The sequence below is a fragment of the Pelophylax lessonae genome (assembly GCF_965119305.1).
Source record: "Pelophylax lessonae genome assembly, chromosome: 7".
NCBI classification, from domain to species: Eukaryota; Metazoa; Chordata; class Amphibia; order Anura; family Ranidae; genus Pelophylax; species Pelophylax lessonae.
This window is the reverse complement of record NC_138774.1, coordinates 288,397,441-288,420,844: the sequence shown is the minus strand read 5'-3', so window position 1 is coordinate 288,420,844 and position 23,404 is coordinate 288,397,441. Positions and strand designations below refer to the sequence as shown.

The 23,404-nt window shown below is 43.6% G+C and overlaps 1 protein-coding gene across 1 annotated transcript in view; it reads right to left on the bottom strand.

Moving 5' to 3' along the window:
* The window catches only part of PTGS1 (prostaglandin-endoperoxide synthase 1), a gene marked incomplete at its 3' end in the record, with an annotated part of 98,472 nt that extends 76,129 nt beyond the window's left edge, over positions 1-22,343 (bottom strand). Inside the window, exons 1-2 of the mRNA XM_082263286.1 lie at positions 22,225-22,343; positions 22,074-22,139 (exon numbers count right to left, since the gene is read on the bottom strand). Coding sequence (XP_082119412.1) covers positions 22,074-22,139; positions 22,225-22,282 — 124 coding nt within the window. The 5' untranslated portion in view covers positions 22,283-22,343. The remainder of the gene's footprint in view (positions 1-22,073; positions 22,140-22,224) is intronic.
* Between the last annotated feature and the right edge of the window lie 1,061 nt (positions 22,344-23,404).

Below are 23,404 nucleotides of genomic sequence, written 5' to 3'. Positions count from 1 at the left end.
AGGAACACTCACCACTGGGCACCACCATAAGGGGGCACTCACCACACACACACATATATATGTTTACATTAGAACCAAGGTTATTTTTGAACAAAAACACTAAGGAATGTATTTTAAAAAAAATAAAATAAAAATATGCACAGCTGTTGAAAACCACATACTAATTTGTTCTCTGCGAATGGGGAAAATACAGCATTGTGGAGCTTAATTATTTCATATGATACACAGCGCCACCTAATGGCTTTAATGCAGTATTGTCCACAGTCTCACTTTTAACGATGAATAAACATTCGATCTGCAGAGAATAAAGCCTAAGGACATTCGATTTGCAGGACAAATTTACATGCCGTTTCACAGAATAAAAAGCGCTGCAATTTAAAAAATAAATAAATAAATAAATACTCTATGGGTATATTTAAAAAGCAGTGACTGTGACTTTTCCCCAAAACATTCATTGCTGGTGAATCTCCCTGATGCATGTGTTGATTCGCCACCAGTGAGCGTTTGGTGAAGATCACATTCACAGCACGGACGGCTTGCACTTTAAATACATTTTCTTTAAATTCTTGTGCTTTCTTCTTGCCTCGCACGTGTTTCATCACAGTGCTATTCCGAGTAGAAAAGACGTGTGAGAGCTTGTCCATGACAGCAGGAAAACCAACATAACTTGCATGCAGTTACTCAGCAATATATCATCTGCTTCCCCCGGATCCATTCATTACAGACCAGCAATCCATTTTTTTTTTCCTACATGTAAACTAATCTGAAAGGCACAATCCAAGCGTGCCGATATGAAAGATGAGATTGCATGGAAAAGTTAGGAAATGAGAAACATTTTATATAGATTTACAGCATTAGCAGACCATGAAATGTATCTCCAAAATATTTGAAGCCCACCTAAAAAAGACATCCTACGTAATGTTTTTTTAAATCAACCGTGTTACTACTTTAAAAAATAAGAGAAATAAAAAAATGCTGCTTAAAAGACATCCCATTTAATGTTTTTTTTTTTTTTTTAATCAACCCTGTAACTATTAACCACTTAAGCCCCGGAAGATTTTACCCCCTTCCTGACCAGGGCCTATTTTGCGATTCGGCACTGCGTGACTTTAACGGACAATTGCGCGGTCGTGCGACGCTGTACCTAAACGAAATTGACGTCCTTTTTTTTCCCACAAACAGAGCTTTCTTTTGGTGGTATTTGATCACCTGTGCAATTTTTTGATCATGCGCTATAAACAAAAAAAGTGCGACAATTTTGCAAAAATAACAATATTTTTCACATTTTTTTTATATAAAATTCCCCCAAAAAAATGTAAAAATCAAAATTTTTTAACATTTTCAGCCAATTTGTTTTATGCTACATATATTTGGTAAAAAAAAATTGCAAAAAGCGTATTTTGATTGGTTTGCGCAAAAGTTATCGCGTTTACTAACAAAGGGAAAGATTTTTGTCATTTTTGCTGTTTTTTTAACGAGTAATGGCGGCGATCTGCGATTTTTTTGCGGGACTGCGACATTGCGGCGGACAGATCGGACCCTAGACTGACATTTTTGACACTTTTGGGGTTACCAGTGACATTACTACAGTAATCAGTGCTATACATATGCACTGTTACTGTCAAATGACACTGGCAGGGAAGGGGTTAACTGTATTGGAGAGGGAGGGGTTAAGTGTGTCCTAGGGGCGTGCTTCTAACTGTGATTGGCTGTGGCTACTGGTGTAAGAACAGAGATCAACGGTCCTACATAGTAGAACCGTCTGATCTTCATTCTTACACAAGGAAGAATGACAGGCGGCTCTGTTTACATTAGCCGCCTGCCTTTCTTCCGGTGTCACGGACGATCGCGAGTGCCCGGCGGTCATCGGGTCTGCCGGGCACACGCGAGGGGGGAAGCATGAAATTGTCCAAAATGTCTTGGTATGCTGACGACTTAAGAGTTCCCTTCACTGGAACTAAGGGGGCCAAGCCCAACCCCTGGAAAACACCCCACACCATAATCCCCCCTCCACCAAATTATTTGGACCAGTGCACAAAGCAAGGTCCATAAAGACGTGGATGAGCAAGTTTGGGGTGGAGGAACTTGACTTGCCTCCACAGAGCCCTGACCTCTTGGTACAGTGTGCTGACAGCAAGAGTTCCCCCCTCCACCAAATGATTTGGACCAGTGCACAAAGCAAGGTCCATAAAGACATGAATGAGCGAGTTTGGGGTGGAATAACTTGATTGGCCTGCACAGAGTCCTGACCCCAACCCGATAGAACCTGCCCCCTTAGTTCCAGTGAAGGGAACTCTTCTTAAAGTGTTGGCATACCAAGACATTTTGGACAAGTCAAGTTCCTCCACCCCAAACTCATTCATCTGTGTTTTTTTATGGACCTTGCTTTGTGCACTGGTGTGCAGTCATGTTGGAACAGGGAGGGGCCATCCCCAAACTCTTCCCACAAAGTTGGGAGCATGAAATTGTCCAAAATGTCAAAGGGTGGGCCAACCCAATATTGAACCCTATGGACTAAGACTGGGATGCCATTAAAGTTCAAAGGCAGGCGTCCCAATACTTTTGGTAATATAGTGTATATAATTTTCTGGGGGTTTAAGTAATTTTATTTTATATGTACGCGACAAATAAAAAAAAAAAATTGCTCTAGAGCTGAACTGGTTAAACTTCATCGACCACGACCCAGAGCTACTTCCCCTTCGAGTAATTTAGTGTGGACTGGTTGTAGGAAAGAACGTTGCATGTGACCATATTGTAACCAGCTTTTAAAATGACATCATATACAGCAAATCCCACTTTACTGGAAGGAAGGTATTTACGTAACGTATCACAAGGAACCATTATGTTGTTAGAACTCTCAGCGGCCATTCAATAACTCCTGCTATGATGTCATTTCCTTTATTGTTACAGAATATTCGGTTACTTGTGATTTTTTTTTTTTGTCTTGGGCCAAAAGACAATAATCAATCCAATATGCAGAGGCTTGTAACGTGCTGATGTACAGTGAGGGGAAAAAAGTATTTGATCCCCTGCTGATTTTGTACATTTACCCATTGACAAAGAAATGATCAGTCTGTAATTTTAATGGTCGGTTTATTTTACCAGCGAGAGACAGAATAACAACAAAAATATCCAGAAAAACGCATTTCAAAAAAGTTATAAAATTATTTGCATTTTAATGAGTGAAATAAGTATTTGACCCCCTATGAATCAGCAAGATTTCCAGCTCCTGGGTGTCTTCTATACAGGTAACAAGCTGAGATTAGGAGCACTCTCCTAAAGGGAGTGCTCCTAATCTCAGCTTGTTACCTGTATAAAAGACACCTTTCCACGGAAGCAATAAATAAATCAGATTCCAATCTCTCCACCATGGCCAAGACCAAAGAGCTGTCCAAGGATGTCAGGGGCAAGATTGTAGACCTACACAAGGCTGGAATGGGCTACAAGACCATCACCAAGCAGCTTGGTGAGAGGGTGACAACAGTTGGTGGAGGAAACACAAAATAACTGTCAATCTCCCTCGGTCTGGAGCTCCGTGCAGGATCTCACCTCGTGGAGTTTCAATGGTCATGAGAACGGTGAGCCCAGAACTACACAGGAGAATCTTGTCAATGATCTCAAGGCAGCTGAGTCACCAAGAAAACAATTGGTACCACGCTACATCATGAAGGACTGAAATCCTGCAGCACCCACAAGGTCCTCCTGCTCAAGAAAGCACATGTACAGGCCTGTCTGAGGTTTGCTAATGAACATCTGAATGATTCAGAGGAGAACTGGGTGATAGTGTTGTGGTGAGATGATACCAAAATCGAGCTCTTTGGCGTCAACTCAACCCGCTGTGTTTAGAGGAGGAGGAACGCTGCCTATGACCCCAAGAACACCAAGCCCACCGTCAAAAAGGGAGGTGAAAACATTATGCTTTTGGGGGTGTTTTTCTGCTAAAGGGACAGGACAACTTCACCGCATCAAAGGGAAGATGGACGGGGTCATGTACTGTCAAATCTTGGGTGAGAACCTCCTTCTATCAGACAGGGCTTTGATAATTGGTCATGGATGGGTATTACAGCATGACAATGACCCAAAACACACGGTCAAGGCAGCTAAGGAGTGGCTCAAGAAGAAGCACATTAAGGTCCTGGGGTGGCCTAGCCAGTCTCCAGACCTTAATCCTATAGAAAAGATGTGAAGGGAGCTGAAGGTTAAAGTTACCCAAATCTTGGGTGAGAGCCTCCTTCCCTCAGCCAGGGCATTGAAAATGGGTCCTGGATGGGTATTCCAGCATGACAATTACCCAAGGGAACAAAAGAGTGGCTCAAGAAGAAGCACATTAAGCTCATGAAGTAGCCTAGCCAGTCTCCAGACCTTCATCCCATAGAAAATATGTGGAGGGAGCTGAAGGTTTGAGTAACCAAATGTCAGCCTTCGAAACCTGGAGGTGGAAACATTATGCTTTGGGGGTGTTTTTCTGCTAAAGGGACAGATCATCTTCACCGCATCAAAGGGACAATGGACCGGGTCATGTACCAACAAATCTTGGGTGAGAACCTCCTTCCCTTAGCCAGGGCATTGAAAATGGGTCGTGGATGGGTATTACAGCATGACAATGATCCAAAACACATGGCCAAGGCAGCTAAGGAGTGGCTCAAGAAGAAGCACATTAAGGTCCTGGGGTGGCCTAGCCAGTCTCAAGACCTTAATCCCATAGAAAAGATGTGAAGGGAGCTGAAGGTTCGAGTTACTCAAATCTTGTGTGAGAACCTCCTTCCCTCAGTCAGGGCATTGAAAATAGGTCGTGGATGGGTATTCCAGCATGAAAATGACCCAAGGAAACCAAAGAGTGGCTCAAGAAGATGCACATTAAGCTCATTAAGTGGCCTAGCCAGTTTATAGACCTTAATCCCATAGAAAATCTGTGGAGGGAGCTGAAGGTTCGAGTTACCAAACGTCAGCCTCGAAATCTGGAGGTGGAAACATTATGCTTTGGGGGTGTTTTTCTGCTAAGGGGACAGGGCAACCTCACCGCATCAAAGGGACGATGGACGGGGTCATGTACCATCAAATCTTGGGTGAGAAGCTCCTTCCCTCAACCAGGGCATTGAGGGACGATGGACAGGGCCATGTACCATCAAATCTTGGGTGAGAACCTCCTTCCCTCAGCCAGGGCATTCAAAATGGGTCGTACATGGGCATTCCAGCATGACAATGACCCAAGGCAACAAAAGAGTGACTCAAGAAGAAGCCCATTAAGGTCATAGAGTGGCCTAGCCAGTCTCCAGACCTTAATCACATAGAAAATATGTGGAGGGACCTGAAGGTTTGAGTTACCAAATGTCAGCCTTCGAAACCTGGAGGTGGAAACATTATGCTTTGGGGGTCTTTTTCCTGCTAAGGGGACAGGACAACTTCACCGCATCAAAGGGATGATGGACGGGGCCATGAACTATCAAATCTTGGGTGAGAACCTCCTTCCCTCAGCCAGGGCATTCAAAATGGGTCGTAGATGGGTATTCCACCATGACAATGACCCAAGGCAACAAAAGAGTGACTCAAGAAGAAGCCCATTAAGGTCATGGAGTGTCCTAGCCAGTATCCAGATTTTAATCCAACAGAAAATATGTGACGGGAGCTGAAGGTTCGAGTTACCAAACGTCAGCCTCGAAATCTGGAGGTGGAAACATTATGCTTTGGGGGTGTTTTTCTGCTAAGGGGACCGGACAACTTCACCGCATCAATGGGACAATGGACGGGGCCATGTACCATCAAATCTTGGGCGAGAACCTCCTTCTCTCAGCCAGGGCATTGAAAATGGGTCGTGGATGGGCATTCCAGCATGACAATGACCCAAGTCAACAAAAGAGTGGCTCAAGAAGAAGCCCATCAAACGTCAGCCTCGAAATCTGAATGACTTGGAGAAGATCTGCAAAGAGGAGTGGGACAAACTCCCTCCTGAGATGTGAGCAAACCTGGTGGCCAACAACAAGAAACGTCTGACCTCTGTGATTGCCAACAAGGGTTTCTCCGCCAACTACTAAGTCATGGTTTGCGAAAGGGTCAAATACTTATTTTACTCACAGTAGATGTTTACTCTTGGAATGAACTGCATTGTGTGCAGAGGCTGGTTTATGCCCAGTATTGTCCCATCAAAGGCGATCATTTCCTGCCACCGACCCAATGCTTTGTGTAGGAGAACTTTTATTCCAAAAATGCATTCCGGAACATAAACCAAAGCAATCATCATCTGAAAATGAAACATTCCGGATTTTGCGCTGTGCTCGGAATTATCGGAGTAATTAATCGTTTAATTGCTTATGACCCGGCTCCCGATAGGACATGAAAACTTTCCAGCTTCCTGAATTGCTGCGACTTGCTGGATGGTGGAGACACGGAGCTCATTTTGCTGTGGGCCCTATAACAATGGTTCTTGGCCCCCCGATCGCTTATATTCCAGGACATCCCTGGGGCCGATGTATGAAAGGAGCAGAATGTGAATGGGCGCTTCAAAAAAGGAAATGATAGCAAATAAGGATTACAAACGGTCCTGCAGAAACAACCCTCAGGTGGCCGTTTATGACTGTGAACCGTCACTGGACACCCCATTCACAAGACACAGTGTACAGAGCTGATCCGAGCGGCTCTGTGCCATGCGATCTCTGAGATGACCAATCACAGTGATCTCAAATGTAAATAGTGTAGTGTTTACATTGCAGAGTCCGCCCCCTTCCCCTTACAACAGAGGAAGGAGGAACTAACCAATGAAAGAATCATTAATGGATTAATTCTGGATCAGTGTATTAGCGGTTCCGAGGGTAGTGGGGTACTTTTTAACCCCCCCCAGGTATTTCTCAGGCAGTCCCTGTATGTGAACTATATATTAACCCCTTCACCTCCCTTCCACTGTATGGGATCCCTTCACTTCCCTTCCCCTGTATGTGACCCGTACATTAACCCCTTCACCTCCCTTCCACTGTATGTGACCTGTATATTAACCCCTTCACCTCCCTCCCACTGTATGTGACCCGTACATTAACCCCTTCACCTCCCTTCCACTGTATGTGACCCATACATTAACCCCTTCACTTCCCTTCCACTGTATGTGACCCGTACATTAACCCCTTCACCTCCCTCCCACTGTATGTGACCCGTATATTAACCCCTTCACCTCCCTTCCACTGTATGTGACCCATATATTAACCCCTTCATTTCCCTTCCACTGTATGTGACCCATATATTAACCCCTTCACCTCCCTGCCACTGTATGTGAAACGTACATTAACCCCTTCACTTCCCTTCCCTTCCCCTGTATGTGACCTGTACATTAACCCCTTCACCTCCCTTGCCCTGTATGTGACCCATATATTAACCCCTTCACCTCCCTTCCACTGTATGTGACCTGTACATTAACCCCTTCACCTCCCTTCCACTGTATGTGACCCGTACATTAACCCCTTCACCTCCCTTGCCCTGTATGTGACCCGTACATTAACCCCTTCACCTCCCTTCCACTGTATGTGACCCGTACATTAACCTCTTCCCTTCCACTGTATGTGACCCGTATATTAGCCCCTTCACCTCCCTTCCACTGTATGTGACCCGTATATTAACCCCTTCACCTCCCTTCCACTGTATGTGACCTGTATATTAACCCCTTAACCTCCCTTCCACTGTATGTGACCCGTACATTAACCCCTTCCCTTCCACTGTATGTGACCTGTATATTAACCCCTTCACCTCCCTTCCACTGTATGTGACCCGTACATTAACCCCTTCACCTCCCTTCCACTGTATGTGACCCGTACATTAACCCCTTCACCTTCCTTGCCCTGTATGTGACCCATATATTATCCCCTTCACTTCCCTTCCACTGTATGTGACCTGTACATTAACCCCTTCCCTTCCACTGTATGTGACCTGTATATTAACCCCTTCACCTCCCTTCCACTGTATGTGACCCGTACATTAACCCCTTCACCTCCCTTCCACTGTATGTGACCCGTACATTAACCCCTTCACCTTCCTTGCCCTGTATGTGACCCATATATTATCCCCTTCACTTCCCTTCCACTGTATGTGACCTGTACATTAACCCCTTCACCTCCCTTCCACTGTATGTGACCCGTACATTAACCCCTTCACCTCCCTTGCCCTGTATGTGACCCGTATATTAACCCTGTCACTTCCCTTCCACTGTATGTGACCCGTACATTAACCCTTTCACTTCCCTTCCACTGTATGTGACCTCTACATTAACCCCTTCACTTTCCTTCCACTGTATGCGACCTGTACATTAACCCCTTCACCTCCCTTGCCCTGTATGTGACCCGTATATTAACCCTGTCACTTCCCTTCCACTGTATGTGACCTCTACATTAACCCCTTCACTTTCCTTCCACTGTATGTGACCCGTATATTAACCCCTTCACCTCCCTTCCACTGTATGTGACCCGTACATTAACCCTTTCACTTCCCTTCCACTGTATGTGACCCATATATTAACCCATTCACCTCCCTGCCACTGTATGTGAACCGTACATTAACCCCTTCACTTCCCTTCCACTGTATGTGACCTGTACATTAACCCCTTCACCTCCCTTCCACTGTATGTGACCCGTACATTAACCCTTTCACTTCCCTTCCACTGTATGTGACCTCTAAATTAACCCCTTCACTTCCCTTGCACTGTATGTGGCCTGTACATTAACCCCTTCACCTCCCTTGCACTGTATGTGACCCTTACATTAACCCTTTCATTTCCCTTCCACTGTATGTGACCTGTATATTAACCCCTTAACCTCCCTTCCATTGTATGTGACCCGTACATTAACCCCTTCCCTTCCACTGTATGTGACCTGTATATTAACCCCTTCACCTCCCTTCCACTGTATGTGACCCGTACATTAACCTCTTCCCTTCCACTGTATGTGACCCGTATATTAGCCCCTTCACCTCCCTTCCACTGTATGTGACCCGTACATTAACCCCTTCAATTCCCTTCCAATGTATGTGACCTGTACATTAACCCTTTCACCTCCCTTCCACTGTATGTGACCCATACATTAACCCCTTCACTTTCCTTCCACTGTATGTGACCCGTATATTAAGCCCTTCACCTCCCTTCCATTGTATGTGACCCGTACATTAACCTCTTCACCTCCCGATCCACTGTATGTGATCCGTACATTAACCCCTTCACCTCCCTTCCACTGTATGTGACCCTTACATTAACCCCTCACCTCCATTTCACTGTATGTGACCTGTACATGAACCCCTTCACCTCCCTTGCACTGTATATAACCGTTTACATTAACCCCTTCACCTCCCTTACACTATATGTGACCTGTACGTTAACCCCTTCACCTCCCTTCCACTGTGACCTTTACATTAACCCCTTAATTTCCCTTCCACTATGTGTGACCTTACAAAGACAACTTTCCACTTCCCAGCTGATATGTTGTTTGCTTGATCAGAGTCAGTAACTGGACCTTCAATCTATAATTTGATTGTGCAGCAACAGCAAAAAAGTGAATTAAATCCTACAGTGTATAGTAAGGCCAGGTTCACACTAGCTCACAGCAGGAGGTCCAGTGCGTCCCTGTTCACCATTTCATGTGCGAATCAGATCTGAATTTCTGCCTGAATTCGCACCGGATTCGGAGCCAAAGACGCACAGGACCCTTTCCAAATGCTGACCGCATATGGAGCCCCGGAGCTGTGTGAACCGGCTTCATTGAGAGCCGGTCACACTCTCCTGTCATGTGAATTGGATGCGGGGAAATCCACATGTGGGGCGATTTACTAAAACTGGAGAGTGCAAATTCTGGTGCAGAACTAAATAAAACAATTGGCTTCCAGGTTTTTAGCTTAATTGAACAAGCTGAAGTTAGAAGCTGATTGGCTATCGTGCACCACATTTTGCACCCTCCAGTTTTAGTAAATCTCTCCTAAAGTGTGTGATAAGTGTTAGCTTTCTGAGTAAGGGAGAGAGACGAGGAAAAGGAGAAGCAGCCGGTTGGGGACAGAACAGTGGTGGCCAACAATGGGGGTTCTGTAAGAGGGGTGGATTGGTGACTGGCAGCATCCAATAGCAGTCTCAGATGTCTTTTTTTTTTTTTTTTTTTGAGGTTTATTGCAGGTAAAAGCTGGCAAAAACATTTTTTTCTACTATATAACTTTCCCCAAAAAAAAATATAATTTAGAAATCAAATTTTTTTTAACATTTTGTTTTTCTGCTACATATTTTTGGTAAACAAATTGCAATAAGTGTATTTTGATTGGTTTGCGCAGAAATTATCGCGTCTACTAACTACGGGAAAGATTTATGTCATTTTTATTCAAGAATATATAGAATGAGTCGGCGCTATTTTCAAAATTACTGCAGGATAAATATATAATATCTGAAGGATAAATAAATGATATTAGTAAACTGCTAAATGATATTATAAATAAATATAAATAAATAATATAGGATAAATATATATAAATATATAAATATAGGATAAATAAATATTAGTAAACTGCTAAATGATATTATAAATAAATATAAATAAATAATATAGGATAAATATATATATATATATAAATATATATATAAATATATATATATATATATATATATATATATATATAAATATAGGATAAATAAATGATATTAGTAAACTGCTAAATGATATTATAAATAAATATAAATAAATAAATAATATAGGATAAATATAAATATATATAAATATATAAATATAGGATAAATAAAAATATTAGTAAACTGCTAAATGATATTATAAATAAATATAAATAAATAAATAATATAGGATAAATATAAATATATAAATATAGGATAAATAAATGATATTAGTAAACTGCCTAAAACTGCTGGCGCTATAGAAATACTGAATAATAATAATAATAATATTAGGGTGTCATAAATAAATACATAAATATATTAAAATAGATAAATAACTCTTCAAGGTGCAAATGACGATAAATGCCTAGAAATATTTAATATATTTATGTATTTATTTATGACACCCTAATATCATTTATTTATCCTTCAGATATTATATATTTATCCTGCAGTCATTTTGAAAATAGCGCCGGCTCATTCTATATATTCTTGATCATTTGTTATTTCTGTGGAAATACAGAATTGGCTGCTGTTTTCTCCCTATTATTCTATTTATTTTAATCTCCTGCTTTTATTTTATTTTATTTTATCTTCCGCTTGGCTACAAATACCTTCTGGCAGCGCATGGGCTTTTTTTTCTGTTTTTCATGTCATTTTTATTGTTTTTTTTTTTTTACTAGTAATGGCGGCGATCTTCGATTTTTTGCGGGACTGCGACATTGCGGCGGACAGATCGGACACCTAACTGACATTTTTGACACTTTTGGGGGGACCAGTGACATTACTACAGTAATCAGTGCTAAAAATATGCACTGTTACTATAATAATGACACTGGCAGGGAAGGGGTTAGCACTGTGGGTGATCAAGGGGTTAAATGTGTACCTAGTGGAGTGTTTCTAACTGTGAGGGGGCGTGGCTTGTGAAATGATCACAGAGACAAGTGATCCTATATAGAAGGATCGTGCTCTGTGATCATTCCAGGGAGAAGAACGGTCAGCTGTGTTTACAACATCCGACCGTCCTTCTCTCTCAGCGGGGAGCCATCGCGGGTGTCAAGCGGCAATCGGAGCCGCCTGCCCCGCTGCGTCGGCTTCCCCGCTGACGAACGGGTGCGGGAGCACGCCGCCCGCGACGCGGGCTCGCCCCCTAGCTGCCTGCGCGCAACCGGCGTATACCTACGTCGGTTTGCCCAGGAGCGGCTGCCTGCCGCAGTATAACTGTGGTGGGCGGTGGTAAAGTGGTAAAAAGTCGTAAAGTGGTTAATAAAAACTTCTTCTTTCCGGGGCTAGATAGGTTAGTGTTAGATCGTGGAGGTCTATAGATGCAGGGATTTTAGTGTTAGAGTGGACCTATCCTATCATCACTGGATCAAGAGGGAGCTCGGGTAAGTTTTGGAGAGGGGGGGGCTGCATGCATAGAACGCATGAAGTTAAAAAAAAGTGTGTCAATGGAAATGTTCAGATATTTGGCAGACACAAGGCCGGTGCTACCACTAGGCGAACTAGGCAGCCGCCTAGGGCGCACTGCCGCCTAGGGCGCAGCCATGGCCAGTGCCACTTTCCTCTCTTGTCACCTCCTCATCCCCGGTGGATGTCACATCTAAGGGGGGGCAGTGTGTACAGGAAAGGGGTGTAGGGTTAAAGGGGGGGTGTAGGGTTGAAGGGGGTGTAGCATTAAAGGGGGGCAGTGTGTGCAGGAAGGGGGTGTAGCACTAAAGGAGGGCAGCGTGTGCAGGAAGGGGGTGTACTGTTAAAGGGGGGCAGTGGGGGCAGTGTGCTGGAAGGAGGGCAGTGTGTGCAGGAAGGGAGGTTTAGGGTTAAAGGAGGGCAGGGTGTACAGAAAGGGGAGTGTAGGGTTAAAGGGGGGGGCATTATTTGCAGGAAGGGGAGCAATAAGTACAGTTTTTATTTTGGAGGGGGGGGGTGCAAGTAGCTGGTCTTGCCTAGGGTGCAAAATAGTCAAGCACCGGCCCTGGGCAGACCAACCCTCCTGCCACCCTGCCCTTAGAAGACATCCCCGGTATAATGAAGGGTGAAATCCAGGTGAAGGTAAGCACCTGACCCTAGTCATGTTAGCACAGGAGTGATAAGAGGTGGTTACAATACGGTTCCTGTATTACTCAGGACTCTTCCCAATGTCTATTTGCATGTAAAATAAAATAGATAAGGGTGGAACCTGTACCAGCAAGTCACATACGGCCTGAGGTCACCTATAAATAACTATAGGAACGGAAGTCAGAGAAAATTACCAACCTGTAATAGGCGGCTATCTAAGACCCAAAACATCTCTGGAGGCTACGTTGAAGAAGACATTTGTAATTACCTTGGTGCACCTCCTCCCGTAATAAATGGCTGAGTAAAGACTTCGCAATGTCTCTACAGTTTATTACAGTCCCTGCCAAGTTCCAGTGTTTACTGGCTTATTTAATAAGCAAATCAGAAAGGGATAATGCGCAGAGGGCATTAGTCTGTACCAACCAGATGTTACCATTTATGAACAAGAAATTATCCCTTGTTGTAGAACAGAGCTCTGGCCATAAAGTGACTCAGTCTTTCCGAAGCTTACTGCTTGGTAAAGTGGCAGCCTCATTAAAGAGACCCGTTCTCTCCCGCTGCTGTCTGTGAGCCTATCAGGAGGGAGAGAGCCACTGCCACCGTGCACAACCCTGGATCGAGATCAGGGAGGTATCAGGGCTGAGGTGCATTATGTACAGAGTGCAGAGTTCAGAGGTGCATTATGTACAAAGTGCAGAGTTCAGAGGTCAGAGGTGCATTATGTACAGAGTGCAGAGTTCAGAGGTGCATTATGTACAGAGTGCAGAGTTCAGAGGTGCAGTATGTACAGAGTTCAGAGGTGCATTACGTACAGAGTGCAGAGCTCAGAGGTGCATTATGTACAGAGAGCAGAGTTCAGAGGTGCATTATGTACAGAGTGCAGAGTTCAGAGGTGCATTACGTACAGAGTGCAGAGTTCAGAGGTGCATTACGTACAGAGTGCAGAGTTCAGAGGTGCATTACGTACAGAGTGCAGAGTTCAGGGGTGCATTATGTACAGAATGCAGAGTTCAGAGGTGCATTATGTACAGAGTGCAGAGTTCTGAGGTGCATTATGTACAGAGTTCAGAGGTGCATTATGTACAGAGTGCAGAGTTCAGAGGTGCATTACGTACAGAGTGCAGAATTCTGATGTGCATTATGTACAGAGTGCAGAGTACTGAGGTGCATTATGTGCAGGCTTCTGAGGTGCATTACTTACAGAGTGCAGAGGTGCATTATGTACAGAGTGCAGAGTTCAGAGGTGTATTACGTACAGAGTGCAGAGTTCAGAGGTGCATTATGTACAGAGTGCAGAGTTCAGAGGTGCATTATGTACAGAGTTCAGAGGTGTATTATGTACAGAGTTCTGAGGTGCATTATGTGCAGGGTTCTGAGGTGCATTACGTACAGAGTGCAGAGTTCTGATGTGCATTATGTACAGAGTGCAGAGTACTGAGGTGCATTATGTGCAGGCTTCTGAGGTGCATTACTTACAGAGTGCAGAGGTGCATTATGTACAGAGTGCAGAGTTCAGAGGTTTATTACGTACAGAGTGCAGAGTTCAGAGGTGCATTATGTACAGAGTGCAGAGTTCAGAAGTGCATTATGTACAGAGTTCAGAGGTGTATTATGTACAGAGTTCTGAGGTGCATTATGTACAGAGTGCAGAGTTCTGAGGTGCATTATGTGCAGGGTTCTGAGGTGCATTACGTACAGAGTGCAGAGTTCTGATGTGCATTATGTACAGAGTGCAGAGTTCAGAGGTGCATTATGTAGAGTGCAGAGTTCAGAGGTGCATTATGTACAGAGTGCAGAGTTCTGAGGTGCATTATGTGCAGGGTTCTGAGGTGCATTACGTACAGAGTGCAGAGGTGCATTATGTACAGAGTGCAGAGTTCTGATGTGCATTATGTACAGAGTGCAGAGTTCAGAAGTGCATTACGTACAGAGTGCAGAGTTTAGAGGAGCATTACGTACAGAGTGCAGAGTGTAGAGGAGCATTACGTACAGAGTGCAGAGTTCAGAGGTGCATTATGTACAGAGTGCAGAGTTCAGAGGTGCATTATGTACAGAGTGCAGAGTTCAGAGGTGCAGTATGTACAGAGTTCAGAGGTGCATTACGTACAGAGTGCAGAGCTCAGAGGTGCATTATGTACAGAGAGCAGAGTTCAGAGGTGCATTATGTACAGAGTGCAGAGTTCAGAGGTGCATTACGTACAGAGTGCAGAGTTCAGAGGTGCATTACGTACAGAGTGCAGAGTTCAGAGGTGCATTACGTACAGAGTGCAGAGTTCAGGGGTGCATTATGTACAGAATGCAGAGTTCAGAGGTGCATTATGTACAGAGTGCAGAGTTCTGAGGTGCATTATGTACAGAGTTCAGAGGTGCATTATGTACAGAGTGCAGAGTTCAGAGGTGCATTACGTACAGAGTGCAGAATTCTGATGTGCATTATGTACAGAGTGCAGAGTACTGAGGTGCATTATGTGCAGGCTTCTGAGGTGCATTACTTACAGAGTGCAGAGGTGCATTATGTACAGAGTGCAGAGTTCAGAGGTGTATTACGTACAGAGTGCAGAGTTCAGAGGTGCATTATGTACAGAGTGCAGAGTTCAGAGGTGCATTATGTACAGAGTTCAGAGGTGTATTATGTACAGAGTTCTGAGGTGCATTATGTGCAGGGTTCTGAGGTGCATTACGTACAGAGTGCAGAGTTCTGATGTGCATTATGTACAGAGTGCAGAGTACTGAGGTGCATTATGTGCAGGCTTCTGAGGTGCATTACTTACAGAGTGCAGAGGTGCATTATGTACAGAGTGCAGAGTTCAGAGGTTTATTACGTACAGAGTGCAGAGTTCAGAGGTGCATTATGTACAGAGTGCAGAGTTCAGAAGTGCATTATGTACAGAGTTCAGAGGTGTATTATGTACAGAGTTCTGAGGTGCATTATGTACAGAGTGCAGAGTTCTGAGGTGCATTATGTGCAGGGTTCTGAGGTGCATTACGTACAGAGTGCAGAGTTCTGATGTGCATTATGTACAGAGTGCAGAGTTCAGAGGTGCATTATGTAGAGTGCAGAGTTCAGAGGTGCATTATGTACAGAGTGCAGAGTTCTGAGGTGCATTATGTGCAGGGTTCTGAGGTGCATTACGTACAGAGTGCAGAGGTGCATTATGTACAGAGTGCAGAGTTCTGATGTGCATTATGTACAGAGTGCAGAGTTCAGAAGTGCATTACGTACAGAGTGCAGAGTTTAGAGGAGCATTACGTACAGAGTGCAGAGTGTAGAGGAGCATTACGTACAGAGTGCAGAGTTCAGAGGTGCATTATGACAAGCTAGAATTTTGGTCTCTGCCCTCATCCAGCTTCAAAGTAAAGATCAAAAAATTGGCATCTATTGAAATCATACTAGTACCTAATAGGACCTCCTAATCCATGAGCAAATCATCCTTACAATGAAGGGACACTCTCAATTGTTAGCCTGGGGGATGTCTGTTGGTGTTTGAGGCCTTCTGGTCACAGGACATTTCAGATATTTGGGTCCAGAGCATTGTATCCAAAGTCTGCAAGCTAGAATGTTGGTCTCTGCCCTCATCCAGCTTCAAAGTGAGGATAAACAAACTAGCATCTATTAAAGTCATAATAAAGCTAATAAGCTACTAATCTCAAAATCCATAAGCAAGTCCTTATCACAAGTGGGCACTCCCCACTGTCAGAGTGGGGGGAATGTCTGTTGGTCTTTGCAGCCATCTGGACGAGGAGGAGAGATTTGGGTCCAAAACATTGTACCTAAAGGCTACAAGCTAGAATTTTGCTCTGTTCCCTTATCCCACTTCAAAAAGAAGATCATCAAATTGGCATCTATTGAAGTCATACTGGTACATAATAGGACTGGTTAAGATGACTGCTTGGACAGACTGGTGAAAGGGGTTATGGAAAATATTGAGCAATTCATTGGGGGTTTGTAATCACGAAAAAGTTAGGAACCTCTCAGGAACTGGATCTGAACCCGAAGCCTCTGCTGTGTCTGGCAGTATCTCTTCCTGCTGAGCCACCTGGGATGCTGGACAGCTCCCAGGACATTTTCTTGGACAATCTTGCTTTGTACCTTGGTTTCTGCTGAACCTCAAACTCTTTGCTCCTCCCATGAACTTCTCATTTAAGCCATGCCTTTGTACTTCCTGTTAGCCAGACTATCATGCTCCCTTCAGCAAATAACTCGCTCTTGTAACTCCTGCTGCTGTCCATATCTTCACTACCGCTCTGTACCAACTTTTGGCTTGTTCCTCAACTACGCTTCCGCTTGATTCCAACCTGGAACCATCCATTACCGACCTTTGGCTTGTTCCCAACCTGCAATCACTTGTTTCCAACCTTTGGCTTGTTTACTGACTACGTTTCTGCTTGATCCCAACCTGCAAAGACTTGTTTCCAACCCCTGGCTTGTTTACTGACTACGTTTCTGCTTGATCCTAATCTGGAAACACCTATTACTGATCTTTGGCTTGCTCCTGGACTACGCATCTGCTTGATCCCAACCTGCAACCACTTGTTTCCAACCCTTGGATTGTTTACTGACTACGTTTCTGCTTGATCCTAATCTGGAAACCCCTATTACTGATCTTTGGCTTGCTCCTGGACTACGCATCTGCTTGATCTCAACCTGCAACCACTTGTTTCCAACCTTTGGCTTGTTTACTGACTACGTTTCTGCTTGATCCTAATCTGGAAACTTCTATTACTGATCTTTGGCTTGCTCCTGGACTACGTGTCTGCTTGATCCCAACCTGCAACCACTTGTTACCAACCTTTGGCTTGTTTACTGACTACGCTTCTGCTTGATCCTAATCTGGAAACACCTATTACTGATCTTTGGCTTGCTCCTGGACTACTACCATTCTGTACCGACTTTTGGCTTGTTCCTCAACTACGCTTCCGCTTGATTCCAACCTGGAACCATCCATTACCGACCTTTGGCTTGTTCCTTGACTACGCTTTTGCTTGATCCCAGCCTGCAACCACTTGTTACCAACCTTTGGCTTGTTTACTGACTACGCTTCACCTTGATCCCTACTTGTTACATCTTCTACTGGAGCCTGGCTTGCTCACCTCCTGGTGGGGGGGCCATCCTGAGGACCGTGACCCGGTTCGAGCGTGCAGCAAAACCCATTTTCAACACCAGGAGCTTTGAGGAATACTGGTTAGTGCTTAGACACCGCGCCTCGGGTATGCCCACATTATCCACCAGGGTGACCTGCTTGTATACCTTTCCTGCTGGTTGGTGGGAGCCTCTCTACTGCTATAGCTACTGGTCTTCTAGCCTGACCATGACCGATGCTTTAGAAGATGTTGAATGGTGTGTGAAGGATCTGCTGGTGCTTGTATTCTAATGAAGCAGCCACCTAATTTAACATTGTGCCTAGAGAGGGTTAACTTTCTCGCAGCCTCTATAATTAATTATACTTCATATTAATCACAAGACAGCAGTATTTACATGCCGAATGCATTTTCCTGAAATAATCAACAATATTATCAAGATCCCACAATAGACAACCGATGAATGAAGATTCATATAGCCCAGGATTCTTTCACGAGTCCTGGACACAGACCACATATAACAGTTGAGACACAAAACTTGTGTAATTATTATGAAACTTTCACTGTCCATATTTCACATTATTACAGCGAAGCTACAACGCTAACAAGCCTAATTACGCAAAAGGGCAAAAGGTTAAAGTATTTCTCATTAATGCAACGCTCACTGTCCATGTGTCCTATAACGTTACCCAGCTCAATTATTCATCAATGCAACTTTCACTGTTTATATCTCCTATAACAGTGGTCTCCAAACTGAGAGCTGGGGGCCGGATGTGGCCCATCGCTCACCTTTATCTGGCCCTTGGGGCACTTTTCCCCCCATTAATACAAGACACTATTCCTCCCAACAATAATCCCCGCTACTGACATCAACAACGGGGCACTATTTCTTCTATTGATGCCAACAATTGGGCACTATTCCTCAAACTGACACCAACGAAGGGGCACTATTCCTCCCACTGATAGCAATGATGGGGCACTATTCCTCTCACTGATACCAATGATGGGGCACTATTCCTCCCACTGATACCAATGATGGGACACTATTCCTCCCACTGATACCAATGATGGGGCACTATTCCTTTCGCTAAAACCAATGATGGGGCACTATTCCTCCCACTGATACCAATGATGGGGCACTATTCCTCTCACTGATACCAATGATAGGACACTATTCCTCTCACTGACACCAATGATGGGACACTATTCCTCCCACTGATACCAATGATAGGACACTATTCCTCCCACTGACACCAATGATGGGGCACTATTCCTCCCACTGATATCAATGATGGGGCACTATTCCTCCCACTGATACCAATGATGGGGCACTATTTCTCCCACTGATACCAATGATGGGCTACTATTCCTCCCCCTGAAACCAATGATGGGGCACTATTCCTCCCACTAATACCAATGATGGGGCACTATTCCTTTCGCTGACACCAATGATGGGGCACTATTTCTCCCACTAACACCAATGATGGGGCAATATTCCTCCCACTGATACCAATGATGGGACACTATTCCTCCCACTGACACCAATGATGGGGCACTATTTCTCCCACTGGCACCATTGATGGGGCACTATTTCTCCCACTGACACCATTGATGGGGCACTATTCCTCCCACTGACACCAATGATGGGGCACTATTCCTCCCACTAATACCAATGATGGGGCACTATTCCTTCCACTGATACCAATGATGGGGCACTATTCCTTCCACTAATACCAATGATGGGGCACTATTCCTCCCACTGATACCAATGATGGGACACTATTCCTCCCACTGACACCAATGATGGGACACTATTCCTCCCACTGACACCAATGATGGTGCACTATTTCTCCCACTGACACCAATAATGGGGCACTATTCCTTCCAGTGATATCAATGATGGGACACTATTCCTCCCACTGACACCAAAGATGCATGGGTAAATCCCACTGCCACCAGGACAATTTGTATTCCCAATGGCCACAGTCTGACTCCCCTAAAGTCTGAAGGACAATAATTTGGCCCTTTGTTTAGAAAGTTTGGAGACCCCTGTCCTATAACAACAGAAAGCAACAATGTTACCAAGCTTAATTATGCAAAAAAAAATACTTTATTTTTTTATCAATGCAATTTTCAATGTCCATTTGTTGCATTATCCCTGCAAAGCTATAATGCCTACAAAGTAATTTGTAAAAAAAAAAAAAAAATATATATATATATATATATATATATATATATATATATATATATATATATTATAAAATATTATTAAAATGTACTTCTCATCAATGCAACTACTACAGCAAAGCTACAATTCTAAGGAGCCTAATTATGCAAGAGGTAAAGTATTACTCATCAATGCATACGGCAATGGCATTTTCATATTTAAGAGGTTTTTTGTAGACGGGTGTTTTGCATAAAACACAGGTCGTTGGATTTCCCATTTACTTTAAGGGTGCCGTTCTAAGGTTGCATTTGACCTGCTTTGTGTTGCATTTCTTTGGTGCCATTGACATGCATTTGGGTTGCAGGCTAAGCTGGTCAGACCCAACCTCTTGGCTTTGGATATACGTTAAACAGGTCCTTCAACTGAGTACATCAGACTTTAAATGACCTGATAGTCAAATGAGAGACTTTGCAAAACTTCAGAGAATCCAGAGCAGAGTATTTCACATTCTACAAGGCAGGTTCAAACGTAGAAGGCAACATTTGAGAACAACACCCGTCTACACAAGCCCTAAATCTTCAATGGTGCCCTTCTGAGGTTGCATTTCTTCGGTTCCATTGAGATGCATTTGGGTTGCAGGCAAAGCTGGTCAGACCCAACCTCTTGGCTTTGGATATACGTCAAACAGGTCCTTCAACTGAGTACATCAGACTTTAAATGACCTGATAGTCAAATGAGAGACTTTGCAAAATTTCAGAGAATCCAGAGCAGAGTATTTCGCATTTTACAAGGCAGGTTCAAATGTAGAAGGCAACATTTGAGAACAACACCCGTCTACACAAGCCCTTAAATCTTCAATGGTGCCGTTCTGAGGTTGCACTTTTTCGGTTCCATTGAGATGCATTTGGGTTGCAGGCTAAGCTGGTCAGACCCAACCTCTTGGCTTTGGATATACGTCAAACAGGTCCTTCAACTGAGTACATCAGACTTTAAATTACCTGATAGTCAAATGAGAGACTTTGCAAAACTTCAGAGAATCCAGAGCAGAGTATTTCACATTCTACAAGGCAGGTTCAAACGTAGAAGGCAACATTTGAGAACAACACCCGTCTACACAAGCCCGAAACCTTCAATGGTGCCCTTCTGAGGTTGCATTTCTTCGGTTCCGTTGAGATGCATTTGGGTTGCAGGCAAAGCTGGTCAGACCCAACCTCTTGGCTTTAGATATAGGTCAAACAGATCCTTCAACTGAGTTCATCAGATGTTAAACCAGCTGAGAGTTAAACGAGACACTTTGCAAAACTTTATAGAACGCAGAGTGTTTTACGGAGCAGGTTCAAATGTAGAAAACAACATTCAAAAACAACACCTGTCTACACAAGCCATTAAACCTTCAATGGTGCCGTTCTGAGGTTGCATTTCATTGGTGCCATTGAGATGCATTTGGGTTGCAGGCAAAGCCGGTCAGACCCAACCTCTTGGTTTTGCGTATACGTCAAACTGATCCTTCAACTGAGTTCATCAAATGTTAAACCAGCCGAGGCAAGCCCTAAACCTTCAATGGTGCCGTTCTGAGGTTGCATTTCTTCGGTTCCGTTGAGATGCATTTGGGTTGCAGGCAAAGCCGGTCAGACTCAACCTCTTGGCTTTTGGATATATGTCAAACAGATCCTTCAACTGAGTTCATCAGATGTTAAACGAGATACTTTGCAAAACTTTATAGAATGCAGAACATTTTACGGAGCGGGTTCGAACGTAGAAAACTACATTTAAAAACACCGCCTGTCTACACAAGTCCTTAAACCTTCAATGGTGCCGTTCTGAGGTTGCATTTCATTGGTGCCATTGAGATGCATTTGGGTTCCAGGAAAAGCCGGTCAGACCCAACCTCTTGGCTTTTGGATATACTGTACGTCAAACAGATCCTTCAACTGAGTTCATCAGATGTTAAACCAGTCGAGAGTTAAACGAGACACTTTGCAAAACTTTATAGAATCCAGAACATTTTACCGAGCAGGTTCGAACATAGAAAGCAGGGTTTGAAAACAACACCCGTCTAGGCAAGCCCTAAACCTTCAACATATAGAGTTACCTTCAACCACTGCCTGGCTTACAGCTTAAAGAAATTTCCTGAAAAAGTTACAAAATATGACCAACCTGTGTCAGAAGTCTGGAAGGACCAGTTCACGTTCATGACCACCAATAGCAGAATAAAATGTCCTCCTGAAACATACGTAGATTGATGGTTAGCCACCCCTTCGGTGAATATTTGGAAGCCCGATTTAACAGGTAAACTTTGGAAACTCACCAGCCATCTCTGTAGCTATGTTACGTCCTTCATAAAGAAAGATCTCTCTCCAGTTCATTCAACGACTCAGTGAAGTGACCCCTCCTCCCTCTGATGCTGGGATTGGCAAATAGAAAAGAGTAGCTGCAGGCAGGAACACATTACACAGCTGCTATTCATATGGAGGTGTATTGGAAATTTCAGAGCTCCCTACTGACTTGCTTTTGGGTCTAAATCACTAGAAGAGGTTTTTATTATATATAAATCCTGCCTAGTAATAATATTGCAGTGAAATGTGCATCCAACCTTTTTATGATTGCAGTGGTATTTTTTTTCTTTCACAAATAATTGGCATTCGCGTTTTAGTTTAAGTGTACAAAAAAAAATAATAATAATAATAAAAAAAAAAAATATATATATATATATATATATATATATATATATATTTTTTTTTTTTTTTTTTTATTTATTTATTTATTTTTTTTATATAGGGATTTGCAAGCAGAAAAGATTAGCTGCAGGCAGGAGCACATTACACCGCTGCTATTCATATGGAGGTGTATGAGAAATTTCAGAGCTCCATACTGACCTGCTTTTGAGTCCAAACCACAGCCCCCCTTCTCTCCCCCCTGAGATGTCCCTCCTAGGTCCCATGTAAAGAAATATACAGTTTTACTAGAAGTTTATATATATATATATATATATATATACTTCGCAGCCTGCAAAAAGAACCCCGTTCTTTTCAATGGCACCCATTCAAATCAATGCGACTTAAAGTTGCAGGGAACTTGAAAAAGCGCCCGCACTACTTTAGATGCGACTTTGATCCATAGAATGTAAAGTTGGATCAAAAGTCACGCTCCAAAGTTGCACTGGATATCATGCGAATTGGACAAATGCGCTTCTGGAAGAATGGTCAAACATTCCCATAGACCAGGGGTGTCAAACTTAATTTCATTGTGGGCCGCATCAGCATTATGGTTGCCCTCAAAGGGCCGGTTATGATTACTTTACAGGATTTATATAGCGCCAGCAGTTTGCGCAGCGCTTTACAATATGATTTTATCTGTAAGATTAGATGTCCAGAGCACCCCACGCCCCCTTACATGAGATTTCAAGAGCCCCCCCATCATCAGAAGTCAAGAGTCACCCACCCTTCCTTACATCACAATGCACCCCCTTACCTTCTGCTGCTGCCAGG